This window comes from Callospermophilus lateralis, chromosome 19 (genome assembly GCF_048772815.1).
Source record: "Callospermophilus lateralis isolate mCalLat2 chromosome 19, mCalLat2.hap1, whole genome shotgun sequence".
In the NCBI taxonomy this organism is placed as follows: Eukaryota; Metazoa; Chordata; class Mammalia; order Rodentia; family Sciuridae; genus Callospermophilus; species Callospermophilus lateralis.
The window spans coordinates 21,315,908-21,336,758 of record NC_135323.1 but is presented as its reverse complement, the minus strand read 5'-3'; the positions used below and the strand labels follow the sequence as shown (position 1 = coordinate 21,336,758).

The 20,851-nt window shown below is 42.6% G+C and overlaps 1 protein-coding gene and 1 long non-coding RNA gene across 2 annotated transcripts; one reads left to right on the top strand and one right to left on the bottom strand.

Moving 5' to 3' along the window:
* Positions 1–1,473: 1,473 nt before the first annotated feature.
* LOC143638325 (uncharacterized) lies at positions 1,474–11,571 on the bottom strand. Its single transcript, XR_013154588.1, has 3 exons — positions 11,245–11,571; positions 6,294–6,418; positions 1,474–2,342 (listed from the first exon to the last, which is right to left on the bottom strand). It is a non-coding gene; the product is annotated as an uncharacterized LOC143638325 (long non-coding RNA).
* On the top strand, positions 8,155–14,478 carry LOC143385331 (uncharacterized). Its single transcript, XM_076840770.2, has 3 exons — positions 8,155–8,669; positions 8,868–8,981; positions 10,619–14,478. The coding sequence occupies exons 1-3, from the start codon at positions 8,465–8,467 to the stop codon at positions 11,794–11,796; spliced, it is 1,497 nt and encodes a 498-aa protein (XP_076696885.2). The 5' UTR covers positions 8,155–8,464; the 3' UTR covers positions 11,797–14,478.
* Positions 14,479–20,851: the final 6,373 nt, after the last annotated feature.

Below are 20,851 nucleotides of genomic sequence, written 5' to 3'. Positions count from 1 at the left end.
AGAGGGCCCAGCACCTTCTGACCTCCATATTTAATATTTCTTTCTGGTTCAGTTGTGTATCAAGGCAAGCTGATTGCAGATTTCTTTTCTTTTTCTTTTCTTTTCTTTTTTTTTTTTTTTTTGGTATTAGGAATTGGACTCAGATGTGCTTTACTTTTGATCTACAGCCCCAGCCCTTTTTATTTCTTATTTTGAGAGAAGTTCTTGCTAATTTGCTGAGGTTGGTCTTGAACTTGCAATCCTCCTGCATTAGCCTCCCAAGTTGCTGGGATTATAGTATGTGCCACTATGCCTGGTGACTACAGAGAACTGATTCCTTCCCCACTTCCTTTCAAATATCTGCTATTCATTTGCCTTTTTATTCCGTTAGCAGCCTACATTTACACTCATATTTTCCCAACTTAACTGTGTGTACACAGAAGGAGTAGTTCAAACCTATCAGTTCAGCTTGCAAACTTCCTGAAACATTAGTAGGTCATACATTCCTATAAACTTATTTCAGAGCTTCCTAATACACAAGATGAAGTCCACTAATGTCAGGTGCCAACTAACCTTTTCAGTTTTACCACCATTGACTACACCAGAAAATATCAATATTCTCTTCATACCTAGAACTTTTCTGAATTCCTAGCTTTGTGCCATAGACCTTTGTAGCCATGATTCAATGGTTTATTCAACAAATGTCTATTGAGCACCACTGTCCTCCCTTCATAGACCAATGAATCAATCTGGAAAAAAAGAAGAGTTGTTTGTTACTTATCCTGGCAATTCTAATATTCCATTAGTTCCCCTGTTTAGTTCAATAAAAGCAACTTAGCCCTGAGCAAGAACTCAATTAATGTTTTTGGTTTGACCTTTTTTTAATGGGGTCTCTGTTAACCAGGTTGGTCTTTGGTCTTAAAATGATCTCACGTGATACTCCCATCTAAGCCTCCTGAGTAGCTAGGATGATAGGTAAGCACCACAGCACTAAGCTGAAACGGCAGTAATTGCAGTTATTTAATTAGTGCAGAATGTTAAGTGCAGGATTTTTAAAAAATTCATCTCTATTCAAATATCTTTCTCATAATTCCTGTCTTATTTTGTGATTCCTGACTTTATTACTTTATGAAAGCTAAAGGGTTACTGTTTTCACCACAGTAGGTGCTTTTAAGTATCAATTACTGGATTAGAAAGATGTCTATATTGCCAGCTAAGAGAGATGGCAAATGGGCCAGGCACACAGGTGCACACCTGAAATCCCAGAGACTTGGGAGGCTGAGGCAGGAGGATCACAAGTCTAGGTCAGCCTCAGCAACTTAGTGAGGCCCTAAGCATTTTAGTGAGACCCTGTCTCAAAATAAAAAGGGGCCAGGGGTTTGGTTCAGTAGCAAAATATCTGTGGGTTCAATCCCCACTACCAAAGCGAAAAAGAAAAAAGAGATGTGGCAAATGGTATATTCTCCTGAAAGACCCACCGATTCCCTGTCCAGGAAAGACGCACGAGGCACTGGCTGCAAACGCATGAGGTTTATTCAGACACAGACGCCTGTGGGTGCTCAGCGAAACCTCAGCCGGAGCTTCGGTGAGCTGGCACACCGGGCTTTGGGGTACAGGTTTTTTTATAGGGTCAAGGGGCAGGTTTCTTATTGGCTATTTTGAACCCAGCATATAGGTTACCTAAAGGGTAAAGTTATTTTTCATTTTATGTTCCTGGAACAATACCACATGACAGTTACATATGAGCACTCTGATTTTTCTGTTCCTGCTTATTAGCCCCTGTTTATTCAGGCATGCCCTGGAATCTGTTTTTCTGCTCTTTCCCAACCATCCTGTTTTTCCCTTTTCAATCGGTCACACTTAACTGATTATCTGAAAAACACATTGTCTGCAGGTTTGTGACGTGCCCTAATAATTTTGTAACTAAGCCTAAGGTTGCTGGGCTGGGGTCTTTCATTCCCCCCTTTGTCTGGAAACTTGGGAACCAATCATGGTTCCCTCAGTTGGGGGCCTATTTGGGCTGGCTCTACATCTTGGTAAACAGTAATCCTCAGGGGACAGTCTTTAACTTCCCAGACTTACTTAAAATTGACCTCCTAGATCCAACCTGACTTGATTTACCTATCTACACTATCTATCTACTTTTGGCTTTGTTCCCCCCCTAATTTTAGAAACTTTATTGCTGTGTGGAGAAGGGGCGATGACTCGTTCCGGCTGCTTCAGAGCTGAAAAAGGGGTGTCGAACATGAGGGGGCTTGAAGACGTTGGGGAGCGACGTGGGGGACGTGAGTTTTCTTTTAGAAGTCAGTTCCATTTGAGGTCTGGTTGGGGAAAAACAGGTTGTCATCTGGGGATGGGTGCTTCTATGAGAGAAACAAAAACCATGAGTACTGAATAAGTGTTGCAGCAGCTGGAACATGTCACTATACATAAGTTTCCTCACCAGGCTTTAACATCCCCAGTTACTAGGACTGTAAACATAACATTTAACTTTTAGGGTTACAGATGTCCTTTTTTAAGACACAGTTTAATAATTTAATGTCATCTGATCTTGCAAAATTTTTTACTAATTTGACCTCTGTGTCTAATAGAGAAATCTTTAATTCTGTTACTAGGGCTGGATAACCATATTAGTAAACATTAAGCCTACCTGTGTAGGTTAGAAATAAAAGCCTTAAACTAAAAACTACTCAGGCAGTTCCCTTTGATAGTTATCAGGCATTTCTACCTAAGAATCTCTTTTGTAGCCTCCAGTTTACTTATTTATGGAAGTTACATTTAACTATTATTTTATTTAAAATGTCCAGGAATAGCTGTGTTTTGGCTTTGACTGTCTTTGCTAACTGTTTAAGATGAAGCAAGTCAAACTGACCTTTGTTTTTATCTATTGTTAACAGCTGAGTTTTCTTAGGAGTCCTCGGGAACTTACAGCAGCTTTTCAAGATCTGCTAGTGCCATTTGCGCTAGGATGGGTCCAGGCCTTGCTTGACCATGTGGCTTCCCTCGGAAGCATCAGGGATGTCTCCCTTTTCTGATGACCCTCCTCTTCACATCAAATGCACTGATTGGCTTTCTGTCCTCCACTGGTCTCATTAATCTCCCTGTTCAGGAGGTTATGTGGCCTAGAGTTGCAGAGCCCTTAGGAAAAGTCCCCTATCCCTTGACTCAGACTGACTCAGAGGGCAAGAGCCAAATTTTTAATTTTAAAACTTGATCTTAAACATCCAGCAAATAAGTCAACAGCCTTATATTAAGAGCACTGGGCTTTAATGTCTATCTCTCTATCCTGTAGGTGATAACTTTTTATCTTACATTAACCCAGGTTGTGAGTTCTTAAATCAGTACCTCTGCAGAACATTAACAGGCAGTCTTTCAGCCATTTTGAAAACTACAAGATAAAATTATCAAAGAGTAAAAACATATTTAGTTCATATAATAGCTACCTTGAATTTTGGCAGAGTTATACATTATAATTTCCTGTTTGAGATCTTAGTAATCTTAACAAAAACTAACTTTTGGACATAACTTTAAATGTACTGAAATCTAGCCTACTTTTTTTATAGTCACTTTTACATATAGTGGGATGGGACATAGAGCTTTATCTCAAGTAAGGCGGGGCTCTTTATAAATCTTAAGTACTGCAGTTCTGAGACTGATCTTTACTTTTTAGACATCATTTTATAAAGTTTACATAAATTGTTGTGAACTTGAGCAAACATAACATAATATTACATTTAAAACATGAATTAAAGAAAGGCTGAAAGCTTTTAACCTTTTGTAGAAAAGTGGCAAAGTACTTTTGTGTTTTGCAATAAAACCTTTACACAGATTAGGCTCTCATTAACTTAAAAATATATTTAAATTGTATCTCAGTGTAAAAAGTAACATAGAACTTTACATATCTTATTGATAACAAGTCCAGTTATAGAACACAAATGATATAAATAAATCTTTAACATGTTTTTTTTTTAAGCCTAAAATTACCATACAACTTTAGGACCCCAATTTGATATAATGTTCTTTTGAAGCTTTTACCTTACAGACTTGTATACCTGGAAGATATAAACATATTAATGGCACCACAATTACATTGATGTTTTTATATTAACCAAGTTTAGCTTTTTAAAGAGATAACATAGCACAATTTTTTTAAAACAACAGCACTTGTTTAACCAGCTGTTTAATTTTTTTAAGATTACTTGTTCAAAAACTTACACTTATAAGCAACTTATACAGACCTTTTTTATATCATTTACTTAAACTTTTTTTAATTATTTAATCATATAGACTTTTATCCAGAAATTTTTTTTTATTAAATTTATATCTAGAACCTTCTAGTTTTTTTTTTTTTTATCTGTTTACCCAATTTAAATTGAACCATTTGAATCACGTGAGTCAAAGATATTTGGATCCATTTTTAAAATATTTTATGAGTGCTCCTCATCTGTCAATTGTCATATCACTACATGATACACGGACATACACACATACAGACATACTGACGTATAACACGTAACAAGTGTAACACAATACAATAGTAAAGGCCTTGTTGCTTTCTCAGGTGATATCTCATTGCAATGTTTAAAAACTCCATAGTTGATCAAAAATAGAACTTATCAGAAAAACATTAACTTGTCTGTAGGATCAAAACCATTAGCTCAAAAAAAATACAAAATTTAAGGAAAAAGCAAAAATCCTAGAAAAAATTGACTGGCCAGTAATTAGTAAATGCCATACAATTTACCCTCTGGTTTAATCTAGTTTGAGTTTCCATAAAAAGACACTTTTACTATTTTTTTTTATACTAGAAAAACTTGCTCACACAAAACTGAAAATAGGAATTTACTTAATAATATAAAGCTACCATCAGAAGAGATCCCTTCAGGATCATTAAGTCACTTTCTTTGTTCTGAAGTTTTTCAAAGTAGTACTAAGTTACATTAAATCACCTGGAAAAAAAAAATCTTAAAAAAGAACCACACACTACCATGTATATCCAAAATTAAGCTTTAAATATTTCCAAAACTGTTGCTATTTAATGTTATTTTAATAAGCCAGACCAACATTTTAATTTAACATTTTTTTTTCTGAATCTTACACACTAAGGGGAACAGATACCAAATCATAATTTACTATCCTTGCCCAAATTAATGCACTGGTATACCTAGTGAAATCTTTTTAGGCTACCCAGTTCAAAATTGATGAAAAAATAAAACTGAATGATTGGGAGTTACTTGCCAACTTGGAAGTAGAGTTCTTTTAATTTTTTTATCCTAAATATTTAAGTTTTCTGGCATGAATTATCTGAAATCACAAACTAAACAATTACCTAACCCTAACTTTTAACTGCAAGATTATACAATGCTTCAAACTCATTTAGGTACCAGATTGTTACAATAAAAAATTATCTTTTAGACACACATTTAACCTAGATTATCCCCAAGAAACAATCAGACAACTAGATAAGAAAATATCTCTCCAGGTTTTGAACTTTCATTTAATTATGACTCCTATCAGTGGCACCATAGATTTTCCCATGAGTGGACCAGATGTTTTTACATAGGGGCAACTATAGGTGTAAAATCAAGGGTCTCAGTGTGACTGACTTTACTGCATTCAGGTGGAGTAATCCTTGCAGTGCAGGGAAAGAATGAGGAAATTCCCCAGAGCGAAGATGGCTCTGGCAGCTGCTGGGAGTTTCTCAGTCTCTCCTTTACTTACAGGATTAACTTCTTTGGATAGACCCAATTTCAGGCAATCTGGCATATCTCCTAACTTTCCAGTAGAGTCAGTTTTTATCTGTCTTAGGTCTTAAAGGGGGAAGAGGGTATGTACTTTGATCGGCTCAAATTTCTCTCTTGACTCTTTTTTTTTTTCCTTTATGGCGGATCTGTAGACTAAAGAAGCCACCTAAGTGTTAAGGGATATCTACTGGTTTTAAGGTCCCATGTTAGTCTTAGATGGAATGAGAAAGTACAAAGGCAAGAAGACAGACACAAATATCAGACTGGACACAGAGAACGCTGCGCGGCTCGAGCACAAACCGAACGGATTAGGGAGAGGAGGGATACCGTCACCTCCGTCACCCAAGAGTACAGTGTACTCTACAGAACATTGGAGGCCCCCCAAGATGGGCCTCCCTGAGTCCCTGGGACGTCTCCCAGGGTGGCAGGGGAGAAGTCTGAGTTCGTCAACTCCTTCTCAAGCTGCCCAGAATACAGAGCAATTACGCGTAATCGTACAGACGCTGCGCATGAACAGATAACAATCAGACATAGACAGAGACACAAAATGACACGAACTGGCCAGCTTACCTCCCAGTGGTTATCGGGTGTTCCTCGGGCAGGGATCCGGACGGGGTTACAGGAGTTCTCCTGGCTGGCTCGCCAAATGAAAGACCCACCGATTCCCTGTCCAGGAAAGACGCACGAGGCACTGGCTGCAAACGCATGAGGTTTATTCAGACACAGACGCCTGTGGGTGCTCAGCGAAACCTCAGCCGGAGCTTTGGTGAGCTGGCACACCGGGCTTTGGGGTACAGGTTTTTTATAGGGTCAAGGGGCAGGTTTCGCGCGCGCGGTAAGCAACAGGTTTCTTATTGGCTATTTTGAACCCAGCATATAGGTTACCTAAAGGGTAAAGTTATTTTTCATTTTATGTTCCTGGAACAATACCACATGACAGTTACATATGAGCACTCTGATTTTTCTGTTCCTGCTTATTAGCCCCTGTTTATTCAGGCATGCCCTGGAATCTGTTTTTCTGCTCTTTCCCAACCATCCTGTTTTTCCCTTTTCAATCGGTCACACTTAACTGATTATCTGAAAAACACATTGTCTGCAGGTTTGTGACGTGCCCTAATAATTTTGTAACTAAGCCTAAGGTTGCTGGGCTGGGGTCTTTCACTCCTGCCCCCAGTATCCCTGGGTGATGGCATTGAGCTGCAAAACTCTGTACCATAATGCACACAAATGGGAACTGATGGGAAATATATGTGGCTTGTTCTCTCAGCATTTGTGTGTGTGTGTGTGTGTGTGTGTGAGTGTGTGTGCACGCGCCTGTGTGCCTTTTACATGTTAGTTGCATTCGGTTATTAGTGGTTGTGAGTTTGCTTCACTAGACTGTAAACTCCATTTGAAGCACAACCCATGAGTTACTTCTGTAATTTTGTCTCCCCTAACTGCCTAGCACTATTCTATGAACAATGAACAAATGTTGTTAGAATAATGTATGGAGATTAGGCAAAAGACCAAACCTGAGACCAAGAATTCAGATTGATTCCTGAGTTAGCAAGCAAATCAGGATAGTCAAGTGGTATGAATAAAAAACCTTGTCAATCTCAGGTCTAATTTTGGTTCCCCTCCTTACTAGCAGCATGATCCTGGAAATGCTTAGATTCCCTCTTAAGACATTTCTTGAAACTGGGATGGTATCCATCAACTCACGAAAATGGCAGCAAAGGATAAAATGAAGCACCAAGTGGTGGCACACACCGGTAACCCCAGGAACTCCGGAGGCAGAGGTAGTAGAGTTGCAAGTTGGAGACTAGCATCAGCAATTTATCCAGACCCTGGGGATGTGGTAAAGCAATCTGGGTTCCATCATCCTTACGGTAAAAATAAGTAAATAAAAAATATTTTAAAATTTTAAAAAGGCTAGGGATCTTTCTCAATGGTAGAGCACCCCTGGGTTCAATCCCCAGTATGGGGGGGGGGGGGGTAAAAAAAAGAGGAAGAAGAAAAAGGAAGGAAGAAGGAAAGAAGGAAGGAAATGAAATGTTTAGTAGGGCGCGTGGCCCACGCCCGTTTTCCAAGATACAAAGGAGGCTGAGGCAGGAGGATCCCAAATTCGAGACCAGCCTGGGCAACTTAGTCATAAATAAATAAATAAAGGGCTGGGGGTTAGCTCAGTGATAGGGCACTTGGCTAGCTAGCATAAGAAAGCCCGAGGTCCTGGGTTCAATTTCTTAGAAACACTGCACTACTGGTCCAGCTTCCTGCCCTTATGCATTCGTTGGCTTCGTTCAAACAGGCCGCCTTCTCCAGCAACCAATCAGAATGTTCGATCTTCAGTCGCAGGCCAATGAACAAAAGTAACAGGGCGACGGGGGTGAAAGGGCGTGAAGCCTAGTCTCGGCGCCATTGCACTTTAGGGCAAAAAGGTTAGGAAGCCGGCATGGCGCTCCGGTCAATAAAATCGATAGCTGGAAGCTGTCTGTGTTACAGGCAAAGGCGGTGCAGTAGCAGCGCCGCCATTTTCCCCGAAGGCATCTTCCGGTGCCTTTCACCCAAGTTCGGGCAGGAGTTTCCTGAATAACACTGAGAGGTTTCCGTTATCCCCGCAGGCGGCCGATTCTGATTCCCTCCGGGCCTTCCCGGCCACGCTTAGCCCCGGGCTGGCGGGGGCTCCTAAATCTCGGGGTCCGTCATCGCCCAGAGGTCCGGGCTGGGAAGGAAAAGGCCGTGGCGCGGGTTTCTCAGGTCCAATGGCGCCGCCTTCGGCTCCGCTCCTTGCTCGGGGACAAGGAGAGGCCGGACCTAGTCGGAGAAGGGGAAGGAGGCCAAGGGCCTTGAAGTTTGTGGACGTGGCCGTGTACTTCTCCCCTGAGGAATGGGGGTGTCTGCGGCCCGCACAGAGGGCCCTGTACCGAGACGTGATGCGGGAGACTTACGGCCACCTGGGCGCGCTCGGTGAGGCCCGCCCCACTCCGCTTCCGCGGGGCCTAGAAGGGAAGAAGGAGTTTGGGGGCGGGGGCGGGGGCGGGCAGGGAGATCAGGGTCCTGTCCTGCGACCAGGTTTGTGTCAAGGGAGAGGGCAGACTGTTGGCAGCAGTAGCCAACGGGTGGATTAACTGGGGATAGCCCTCTGACTTGGTTCTCCTTCTCCAGGATGTGCAGGTCCCAAGCCAGCCCTCATCTCCTGGCTGGAACGAAATACCGATGATTGGGAACCGGCTGCCCTAGATCCGCAGGAGTATCGGAGAGGATTAACAGTCCAAAGGAGTGAGTGAAAAATGCCCACGGAGAGTCTGCAGCCCTCCTATAGTGTTCTAGCCTCTAATGACTTAGTACTGACTTTTGTTCTGGCTAGGGGTACCCATAATCCATTCTGTGTTGCTGCTACACTTAACTTTATTCATTTTCAGGGCGTCAGGTTGTTTGTCTGTTTGCTTTGCAGTGTTGGGAATTGAACCCAGGGCTTGGTGCATGCTACGCAAGTGATATATCACTGAGCTACATCCTCAGCCCAGGGTCTTGTTTTTGATGGTATGGGGTTGGTCCACAAACAAAGATTATCAAGTCAATTTTCAAACTAACCACCTGCTGTACTCCATTGTGTGTGTGAATGATCAGTGAGCTTAAAATAGCTACTCTCCTGCCTCCTTCCCAGGATCCCTGTCGTGGCCTCCTTTAAATTGGACTCTGACCGAAACACCTTAAATTTCTGTTTTTGGGTTTGGTTGAAGGGAGCAAGGGACCTCATGGGGGAACACTGCCTGGGATGCAGCCCAATTCCCCCAACCCCCATGTGGAGCCCAGGGTAGCAGGTGCTCCACCACTGAGCTACATCCCCAGCCCTTTTTATTGTAAGACAGGATCTTCTCAGTTACTGAAGACTCAAACTTGCAATCTTTCTGCCTCAGCATCTGGGAGTAACTAGGTTTACAGACATGCGTTGCTTCATCCAGCCTCTTTATGCTTTTATGGCAGTGTGACCCTAAGTGGTGAAAATCATTTCTTCTCAAGATCAAGTAAGGCTCTGGTCAAGCCCATTCAGGTAGAGAGACCCCAGATCTGCCCACAGGGGCAGAAAGAACTGTTTGGGCTGGAGTTTCTGAGCCAGATTCTATAAGGCCACAGGTATTTCTTAAGATTTAGATCTGATCATATTTCCTTATTTTAAAACTTTCAGTTAGTTTTTGCCAAGGTTATCAAATGGCTGTTGTTTATATCTAAGTCATTTGAGGAACAAGTACAGATACCAACACCCCACCCCAGATGCCCTTATTCTCTCTTGTGAATGTGTACGAGTTTATATTTCTTTTTTAATAGCTCCATTGATTTGGATGTGCACCTAGATCTGTGAACCAGTGGGTAAAATATAGTCCAAGGACCTTATTAACAAGATTTACAGCACTGGATCTCAAAATGTGGTTCCAGAGTTCCAGATTAGCAGCATTACTTGAGAACATGTTAGAAATGCAAATTCTTAGACCCTTCCATAGTTTAGCTGAATCCAAAGTTAGCACAATAAAGTTTGAAAGCCATTAGTTAGAGGGTCTTATAACCCAGACATTGCCAGTTTACACCTCATTTATTTCCATTTCTGCCTATACTCTTTTTTTGGGGGGGAGGGGTACAGGGGATTGAACCCAGGAATACTTAACCACTGAGCCACATCCCCAGCCCTTTTTTTCTTTTTTTTAATATTTATTTTTTGGTTGTAACTGAACACAATGTCTTTATTTTATTTATTTATTTTTATGTGGTGCTGAGGATCTAACCTAGGGCCTGGCTCATGCTAGGCGAGTGCTCTACCACTGAGTAGAGCCGCTGAGTCTATGGGTTTTATAACCTACAACATTGTAAGAACAAGAGCCCAGTATTTCTTAAATTAATTTTTCCCTGTGTCCCTGTAGAAACCAGAAAGAAGAATGGGGAGAAGGAAGCATTCCCACCCAAGGAGGCACCCAGAAAAGGCAAACGGGGACGGAGACCCAGCAAACCCCGATTGATTCCCAGGCAAACGTCTGGGGGCCCCATCTGCCCTGACTGTGGCTGCACCTTTCCTGATCACCCGGCCCTGGAAAGCCACAAGTGTGCCCAGAATCTGAAAAAGCCTTACCCTTGCCCAGATTGCGGGCGCCGCTTTTCCTACCCATCCCTGCTGGTCAGTCACCGGCGGGCACACTCTGGTGAGTGCCCCTATGTTTGTGACCAGTGTGGCAAACGCTTCTCCCAGCGCAAGAACCTTTCTCAGCACCAGGTTATCCACACCGGGGAGAAGCCTTACCACTGCCCTGACTGTGGCCGCTGCTTCCGCAGGAGCCGGTCCTTAGCCAATCACCGGACCACACACACAGGCGAGAAGCCCCACCAGTGCCCTAGCTGTGGGCGTCGCTTCGCCTACCCCTCCCTGCTAGCCATCCACCAGCGCACACACACGGGAGAGAAGCCCTACACCTGCCTGGAATGCAACCGTCGCTTCCGCCAGCGCACCGCCCTAGTCATCCACCAGCGCATCCACACTGGTGAGAAGCCATACCCGTGTCCAGACTGTGAGCGCCGCTTCTCCTCCTCGTCTCGCCTGGTCAGTCACCGGCGCGTGCACTCTGGGGAGCGGCCCTATGCCTGTGAGCACTGTGAAGCCCGCTTCTCCCAGCGCAGTACACTGCTCCAGCACCAGCTCTTGCACACGGGAGAGAAGCCCTACCCTTGCCCTGATTGCGGCCGTGCCTTCCGGCGGAGTGGCTCCCTAGCCATACATCGCAGCACGCACACCGAGGAGAAGCTGCACGCCTGTGACGACTGTGGCCGCCGCTTTGCCTACCCCTCGCTGCTGGCCAGTCACCGGCGGGTACACTCGGGCGAGCGGCCCTATGCCTGTGACCTTTGCTCTAAGCGCTTTGCCCAGTGGAGCCACTTGGCTCAGCACCAACTGCTGCACACTGGGGAGAAGCCCTTCCCCTGCCTTGAGTGTGGCCGATGCTTCCGTCAGAGGTGGTCTTTGGCCGTCCACAAATGTAGCCCCAAGACCCAAAACTGTAGCCCTAGATCTGCTATAGGGGGGCCCAGCCAAAGGGGTAATGCGCTTTAGAATGGAAAGGAACTTGTACTTCCTTTCACTTCATGGAGGAATCCAGAGAGGAGTCGTCCTAGGTCACACAGGGCAGAGCAAGAAATAAAATCCAGGCCTTCTGCTTCACATACCTTACCTTTAGTGTATTCTACCACATTGGCTGCCTTACTGTATGTGTCTAAAACAGTCCCATTAGGAGAGGTGACATCATTTTGTTAAATTTTCCAAGCTACCCTATCCTAAAATAATATATGTGAGCAGATCCCAGGCTAAAAATCTTCATCTATTTTGAGTGCTGTCGGTTTAGTTTGTGCATACAGGATTACCTGTCCCCTTGCATGCTGTCAGGAAAATCCCATTTATAGGGAGCAGGACCTCTTATACTCTGCCTCTTTCTCCAAACAAGGCCAAAAAGCCCTTTTTTTTCCCACCACTCCTGCCAAGTGATCTACTGCTTGCTTGAAAACACCCCTTGAGGTAGGGGGCTCACTACCTCACAAGGCAGGTCATTTCATCTATCTGGCAGTCCTTCAAATGATCTAGTTTCTTTCTTTTTTTTTTTCTTTATTTTTGATACTGGGGATAGATACCAGGGCAGTTTGCCACCTTTTATTTTTTATTTTGAGACAGGGTCTTCCTAAATTGCTGAGGCTGGCCTTGAACTTGAAATCTTCCTGCCTCAGGCTCCCTGAGTAGCAGGGATTACAGATGGAATCCCACTACCCCTGGCAAAGTTTGTTGAATCCTGTAGGCTGATCTCAAACTTGCAATTCTCACCCTCCTTAGTAGTTGGAATTACAGGCTACTTCACTGTGTCTGACTTGGTCAATCATCCATTAAAGTCAGGGTTTCAATTTCCACTTGTGATCTTTCTCCAGTTTTTTCCCCCTCAGTATCCCTTTTAAAGGGTCATACAAAAATAAGGCAGTACCCATAGTGTATGCTCTATACCTCTTTTTATGTGTATATATTAGTTTTCAATGGGTCTTTATTTATTTACATGTGGTGTTGAGATTTGAACCCAGTGCCTCACATATGCTAGGCAAGCACTCTACCACTGAGTTACAACCCCAGCTCTACATCTTTGGTCTATACTTGTTTTAACAGCTCTAGGTTGATGAGTCTGGGGGCAGCTGTGCTGTACCAGGGCTCTCCTGAGCTGCAGACCTCTAAATTCCCTAACCTTTCTTTTTAAATGGCATTTGATAAAGTTATCTTGTTCAAGTTGGTATGAGACATAAGCACACTAAGCTTTGGGAGAAAGACTGATTTTTTTTTTGTTTTTTTTTTTTTAAATTGGGAATTTAACCTAGGGGCCAGGGTGCTTTACCACTGAGCTATGTCCTCAGCTTTTTTTTTTTCTTTCTTTTTTTTTTTTTTTTTGAGACAGGGTCTTGGTAAAATTATTTAGGGCCTCACTAAACTGCTGAGGCTGTCTTTGAACTTGTAATACTCAACTTTCAGAGTTGCTGGGATTACAGGCATGTACCACCATGTCCAGCAGAAAGACTACTCTGTGGTCTAGCAGGTAATAGGGAAAAATGGAACTGGCTTACTATACTTCATCTGGTGGACTTGGATTCACTCCAGGCAGTGGCTGAAAAATCCAGAACTGGGTCTTATTTCTCCCTGATTCTCATGAGAATCAGCACAGAACCTATGAGGCGTCAACATTTTTTCATAAACTAAATGAGTCCATTCAAGGAGGGTAGAAAGATAGGTGACTGAACACAAAGAAGAGTCTTATGTAATGTCCATGCCCACCTCTCCTAATCTGCTAAGGGACCATGGCAGCAGTGTGTCCTAATTTTTGATGTCTCCACAGCACCCACCAGAGTAGGTAGGTGCACTGTAAAGCTTTATTAAATGTGAATGAGGCCTACCACTTTGCCTTGGGCAGCTGCACCAAATTGGAATTGCAAACATGACTCATTCCAACAGTTGGAATGGGTCTTTCTCCTACACTGGTTGTTTTTTCCTACAGTTCTGATCTTTGCTCCAGATTTGGGGAGCAGCTGGGAAACACAGTGTTTTGTAATTACCTCTGTTCAGGTCTTTAGCAAGTTGCATTGTAACTGTCTTGTTTCTCCTTGGATGATGAGCTGCCCAGTGGGCAGGGGTCATATCAGATTTGGACTCATTAAAATATTTGATGAATTAATTATGTTCATTGTGGAATTACTGTTTATAAAATGTAAATCTAATTCCTTAAGAAATCCACTGTTCCAATGGATATCCAGCCTTCCAGACCAGGAGACCTGACCTGCCCTGCCCCAGCAGAGACCAACTGAAATGGCTGTTGAGTCTCCTGTGTTAAAACCAGCTCTTTTCTCTACCTATTATCACCAGGCTAGTCCAAGTATTTCCTCATGTAGGAAGCTTATTTATGTTAGGGCTTGAATCCAGGGCTTATACTTGCTAGTCAAGTACTTAACCACTGAGCTGCGCCTCCAACCCTTTTGTTTTTAACTTTAGACAGGCTTGCTTTCTTCCTCCCTAGCCTCCAGGGTAGCTGGGATCATAAAGCATGTGCTACCATGCCTGGTGGAACTTTCTTTGAGCCTGGATTGTAATTCACAAAACTTGGGATCCATCAATAGCTAAATTCCATCATGTGGTTTGTGGAGAGCAGAAAGAGTAACTTCCTAGACTCCCTAAGACACTTCTGTTCCAGGGTCCTTTCCAGATGTGACCTGAACTTATTCAGCATGTGATCCTTCTAATAAATTTCTTTCTCTGTTTAAGATAGTTTGAGTTTCTCTTACTTGCAAGCAAAAGAATTAACTATATGGGTTAACAATATGGGTTAACCTCCCTTCTGCCTTCATGCCTATATGTAAACTGTAAATGAAAAAAATCACTGTGCTGTTGACAGAAGCCAGAATTCCTTTCCTGATCTCCAACCTCAATTGATTTTCTAGTATTTATATCTTCCAGATATTAACCACCAGTGAGTAAGTGTTGAACAGGAACTCCTTCATCCCGACTCTAAATTTGCTAGTATAAGTACCCAATCAGATTTTTTTGCTTTCATGTCATCTCAGGGCAAGTTCCTCATATGCACTGCTACTTGACATAGCTGTGCCTATTCCAAAGCTCAGACATTACTCCATCTATTATTCTCTCTCTTCTTTAGATTTATAGTTTCAGAGTTCCTCTCATCTTGACATACACAGTCCAGCTCTATAAACACGCTAAGATCTGTCTTTAAAATATTAAAAAACTTTCCTCAGGCCTTTGTTTTCATCTCCTATTTTCACCTAATTTCTCTTTCTTCCCCTCCTTATTCCTTCCTTTGGTTGAATTCAGGGATCTCTACTACCATGGTACATCCCCAGTCCTTTATATTTATTTATTTTTTAAATTTTGAGACAGGGCCTTGCAAAATTGCTGAGGCTGGTCTTGAACTTGTGATCCTCCTGCCTTACCCTCTCAAGTTGCTGGGGTTTCAGGTACGCACTGTCACACTGGGCTTCACCTCAATTTCTTGCAGCAACAACCTACACTCATGTGTCCACTTCAGGTTATTCTTTGACCTACTGCAATATTGTTAATTGATCAAGTTTTTGTTTTTCTGGTACCAGGGATTGAACCCAGGGCTACTTAGCCACTGAGCCACATCCCCAGCCCTTTTATTTATTTATTTATTTATTTTAAAGAGAGAGTGAGAGAGGGAGAGAGAAAGAGAGAATTCCAATATTTATTTTTTAGTTTTCGGCAGACACAACATCTTTGTTTGTATGTGGTGCTGAGGATCGAACCCGGGCCACATGCATGCCAGGGGAGCACGCTACCACTTGAGCCACATCCCCAGCCCCATCCCCAGCCCTTTTAAAGATTTTTTTCAGGGCTGGGGATGTGGCTCAAGCGGTAGCACGCTTGCCTGGCATGCGTGCAGCCCGGGTTCGATCCTCAGCACCACATACAAACAAAGATGTTGTGTCCGCTGAAAAACTAAAAATAAATAAATAAGTATTAAAAAAAAAAAAGATTTTTTTCAATTAGAGACAGGGTCTTACTAAGTTGTTTAGGTCCTTCTAAGTTGCTACGGCAGGCTCTGAACTTGCAGTTCTGCTGCCTCAGCCTCTTCTAGCCGCTGGGATTACAGGCATGCACCACCACACCTGGCTTGATTTGAGATTTTATGGTGTGCAGTGTACTGTATTAAGCACTTAGTATGCATTCTAATCTCATGCTTACAAGAATCCCATGAGTTAGGTGTTACGCGATACTTCCCCATGGGTCCCTCATGTTCCTTCACATCCTGGTGAATATACCTAAAATGCAAGACTCTGCCCTCCACAAATTCTCACACTTAAGCTAATTCACTGACCTAGATAGAGCTTCTTAGTGAGATCCTATCTCAAAAAGACTAGGATTGTAGCTCAGTGGTACAGCACCCCTGGGTTCAATCCCCAGTACCACAAAATAAATATAACAAACATTTAAATAAATAAGCAAACAACTCTTAACACAGGCTGTTTTCTCAGAGTTATGTTTGTAGTAGGCAAACTTGAGGGATGGATAATGTCTCCAAATGGGGAAAAGAGCAGCTTACTCATCACTTACTATAAAATATTAGGTCCCAAGCTCCTTGTTTTCCCCCTATAATTCAGTTTCCTGTATGCCTCACATCCATCTGGTCCCCTCTATGTTGGCTCTGGGGGACTTGGGAGAATGCAAACAAGTAACCAAGGCATATGTGCTTGTGTTACTTGTGCCTTGAATTATAAGGTCTTTTTATCTCTGACCCAGATATCTCTTGTTTTCTATCAATATCCATGAAACAGTAACTAATTTATTAACTTGTAAGTAAGAAGACCTCAAATTCCAGACCTGATAGTAGATATTATTTTCCTTTCCAATTGGATGGATAGATAGAAGAGATTCATTAGGGGAACTGGCTTATATGATAAAGAGGCTAAGAAGTCCAACCATAGGCCTTCTGCAAATTGGAGGCCATGGAATGCCAAAAGGGTGGCTCAGTCTCAGCCCTAAGGCATGAGAACATGGAGGGGTGGGGGGGTGTCACTGATGTAAGTCCTGAAGTCCCAAACTGGAGATCCTGGAATTCTAATGCCACAGGGCAGGAGAAAAGCATTTACCAATTCCAGGAGAAAGAGACCTTTGACTTTTTGTCCTCTCTGGGCCTCCAGCTGATTGGATAGTGCCTACCCACAATGAGCATCGATCTTCCCCACTTAGTTCATTCAGACCCACACACCAATCTCCTCTGGAACTCCCTTCAGACATGCCAAAAAATAATGCTTTAGCAGTTCTCTAGGCATTCCTTAATTCAGTGAAATTGACACTTAAAGTTAACCATCACAAGTCCAGCCCTTACCAATCTGGTACCTCCCAATAAATAATGAGGGAGTAGTTCTATCCAAGATTACGCAACTGTTTTGTATACAACAAAAAGTCCACTACTATCCCTTCCCTCAAAGGGAAAGCAAAGTCTTTGGGTAATGTTTACTCTTCTCCTGATATCTTTTATCTTAAATACTAAGATATAAAATTAACAACCCTTAAGCACTGAAACACATCCAACAAATCTTTTTTTTTTTCTTTTAATTTTTTGGTACTAGGAACCGAACTCAGGGGCACTTGATCACTGAGCCATATCCCCAGCCCTATTTTGTATTTTATTGAGGCAGAATCTCACTGAGTTGCTTAGCGCCTTGCTTTTGCCAAGGCTGGTTTTGAACTCCGGATCCTCCTGCCTCAGCCTCCTGAGCTGCTGGGATTACAGGTGTGCGCCATTATGCTTGGCTCCAATAAATCTTTGTTACACAATAAAATAAGAAAGGAATTGAAAACAAAGATACTGCTTAACATATGAAAACACACAAACATATTCTTAACAGTGTAAGAAAATACTCTTGATAATCACAGTCCTCATTTCTGAAACTAGTCACAATTTATATATGCCTCCAGGTGCTGGGGGATGGAATGTGAAGTTTCATAAACGTTCAGAAAGTGCTCTATCACTGAGCTACACCCCAGCCCCACAGCTACCTTCTACTACCATACTGTACTCCATTTACCTTCAATAAGCACCTCAGCTAGTCATGCTTCTTACCTTCCTGAGTGGTCCAAACCTTCATTCCAGATGTCTTGGCCATTTATAGGCTTGCTTTGAATTGGGTTCTAATTTCCCCTTGATCTTAATCACAGGGCATAGTAATATTAGGAGACGCTTTAAAGGATTACCTACATCCCAGACATATTCTTCCTTACCTCCATTGTGGAGGACCAGTCCAATTTCCCCTTGGTAGTCTGGATAAGTGACCCTAGCCAACTTAACCTGTTGACTCAGAGGCATGAAGAGCCCAAAGTGACCTGATAGCTATCTTAACTTCCAGTTCAATGTGTCTCCTGGTGGAAGAATCCCCACTCTGGCATTAAGACCTCTAGGCCAGAAGGACATAATGTTACAGAAGCAGGAAGCAAAAAATTACTTGGTCACTACAGATAATGGTGAATTATGTCACTCCCATTTGTATCCCTTGGTTCCTGGATTTGTGAATCCTGGCTATGGGAGTACTATAGTACTATTACACAGTTCCCAGCTTATAATGACTCAACTTGCAATTTTTCAATGGTGTAAAAGCAGCATTATGAATTCAGTAGAATCCATACTTCAAGTTTCAAATATTGATCTTTTCCCAGGCTGGCAATGTGCAGTGTGATACCCTTGTCATAATGCTGGACAGTAGAAGCAAGTCATAGCTCCCAGTCAGCGACATGATCATGAAGGTAAACCAACTTGATTATCATTAGTACTAATGATAGTACTGTGTTGCTAAGTCATGATATTTAAAAGGTTAATTATATTAAACGTACTTTCAATTTGATATTTTCAATTTACAATGGGTTTATTAGGATATAGCCCTATCGTAAGTCCAGAAGCCTCTATGTTGAATGCTAATCTGGAATAAACAAAGCCTTTAAAAGAATCTTGCCCCAGCCCTGCAAAGTATTGTCACCTACCTGGTGATATGACCCTTCAAAGGGCCATTCCACTACTCCAGGTGCTTCAGGATGATGAAGATCATGTTAAGACCAGTGAATCCACAAGCACGAGGCAATTATCTCACTTTTTTGGCTACAAAGTGTGTTCCTTGATCAAAACCAATGCTATGTAGAACACCATGATAGTGGATAAAGCACTCTGTGAATCCACAGATGTAGTTTTGGCAAAAACACTGTTTTGGCTGGATAGTCAGGGACTTGAAGGAACATGATTGGAAAACTAGTGACAAAGAATTTGACAGAAGTATGTAGATTGATCGCTCTAAGGCAAAGGATGTGGAGATATCTGTGTCCTGTGTGAATGCTCACCAAAGGATGACTTTTCGTAGTAATCAGGTGGATAGGATGAACTGTCTAATGGATACTAGTCAGTTTTTCTCCCCCAACTTTGTCATCACCAAATGGCCTTGTGAACCAAGCGACCATGGTGGCAGGGATGAAGGTGTTATGCATGCACTAAGCAACATGGACTTCCATTTACCCAAGGCCAACCTGACTATGTAACCAACTGAGTGCTCAATCTGCTGGTAGCAGTAATGAACATTGAACGCTTGATGTGACACCACCAGTCTCTGGGGTGACCAGTCAGCTAACTGGTGGCAGGTGGATTACATTGTAATACTTCTGTTTTGGCAGGGGTAGTATTTTGTCATTACTGGAATAGACACTCCAGATATGATTTGCCTTCTGCACACAATTCAGAAGCAGAAACTATGAGATTTGGGGATATTTCTTTATGTAACTTCTTTGTTCCTTCAGGATCTGCTTGGGCCTGATCACGTATGAATTTGATAATGGACTGCTTCTGTACATGCCCAACTGTTACTGGAGTCCTGGGCCACAGGCCAGACTCCAGGGGTTCCAAGAAACCAGATCCAGCCACTTGTCCAGAGAACCAAACAGAAAAGATATTGGCGAAAAGCAGGAAAAGAACTTTATAAACAATATGGCCATATTGAGACGGCAAAGTGAGATCCATCATCTTAGCCCTGTCTTCAGTGTGCTGACAGAAGCTGTAAGTTTAAATAGAGGAAGAATTGAGGTGGGGTAAGAGGTATGCATAATTAAGCAGTCTTAGACTGTTGTCTGGTTGATCACTATTTCAGTTTTGGTTCTGAGATGTGGTCTGGAGTTCTTACTACTTGAGAAGACAATTTCTACTTGTTGCTCGGAATATTTATCTACCAGACTTGTCATCAAGTATAATTCAGTTCCCATGGAATGAAATGATTGTTCCTGTCCTGCTTAGGATGGTAGTCTCATAGTGGGGTAATTTGTCTATAAGGTTCTGTTGTTCCTGGAAGGTGTAGAACAATCACTGATTTCTAGGCACCACTCCAGGAATCTGAAACAGGATGTTATATAAGCTGACAGTTGCATGTCCCTGAAAATCTCATCTCAGGGGGGCAAACTGGTTAGGTAAACTTAGGGCTAATAGACCCTATATTACTAGTTTTTAGGTCAGCACTCCATAAATGATTAATATGCCTACATATAGAGCTAAGCAGGTACAAAGTTTAAGGTAATAAAAGAGATACAAGGCAGGGATGCCAAGCTTTATCCTGCATTCAGTTACCTAATGGGCATCTACAGACTGAAGTAAAGAGTCATTGCTTTTAGGAAAGGCAACTTCAAGTCCCTGTTGAACAACTTTCTTGGCTTGGTGAGTCAAATAACACCCAGTTCATGACGGGCAGTTCAGGTTGCATGGTAACTTGGTAGCCCTGGTCAAGCACTCAGTTTCTACCAAGGTCCAGTAAGCTAAGAGTTGTCTTTTAAAAGGAGAGTAGTTATCTGCAGATGATGGCAGGTTCTTGCTCCCAAATCCTAAGGATCTGACTATAATTCACCCATAGAGACCTACCAAAAGGATCCAAATAACTGGAGTCTGCCAGTAACACCTCAAGTGTTAGCAAGAAGTACTATTGGATCTGTTGGATCCTATGGCTGAAGTTGCAGAGCAGCTTACACAGCAGTTTGGACCTGTTGCAGCTGTCTCCAGTTCTCCACTTAAAACTAGTAATTTTTAGGTCACCTG

Bases quoted from the DNA above. Each gene is read 5' to 3' on its own strand.
- LOC143385331 (XM_076840770.2), top strand. From the start codon at position 8,465: ATGGCGCCGCCTTCGGCTCCGCTCCTTGCTCGGGGACAAGGAGAGGCC. The intron at 8,670-8,867 runs GTGAGGCCCGCC...CTCCTTCTCCAG, and splicing joins CGGCCACCTGGGCGCGCTCG to GATGTGCAGGTCCCAAGCCA. The intron at 8,982-10,618 runs GTGAGTGAAAAA...GTGTCCCTGTAG, and splicing joins AGGATTAACAGTCCAAAGGA to AAACCAGAAAGAAGAATGGG.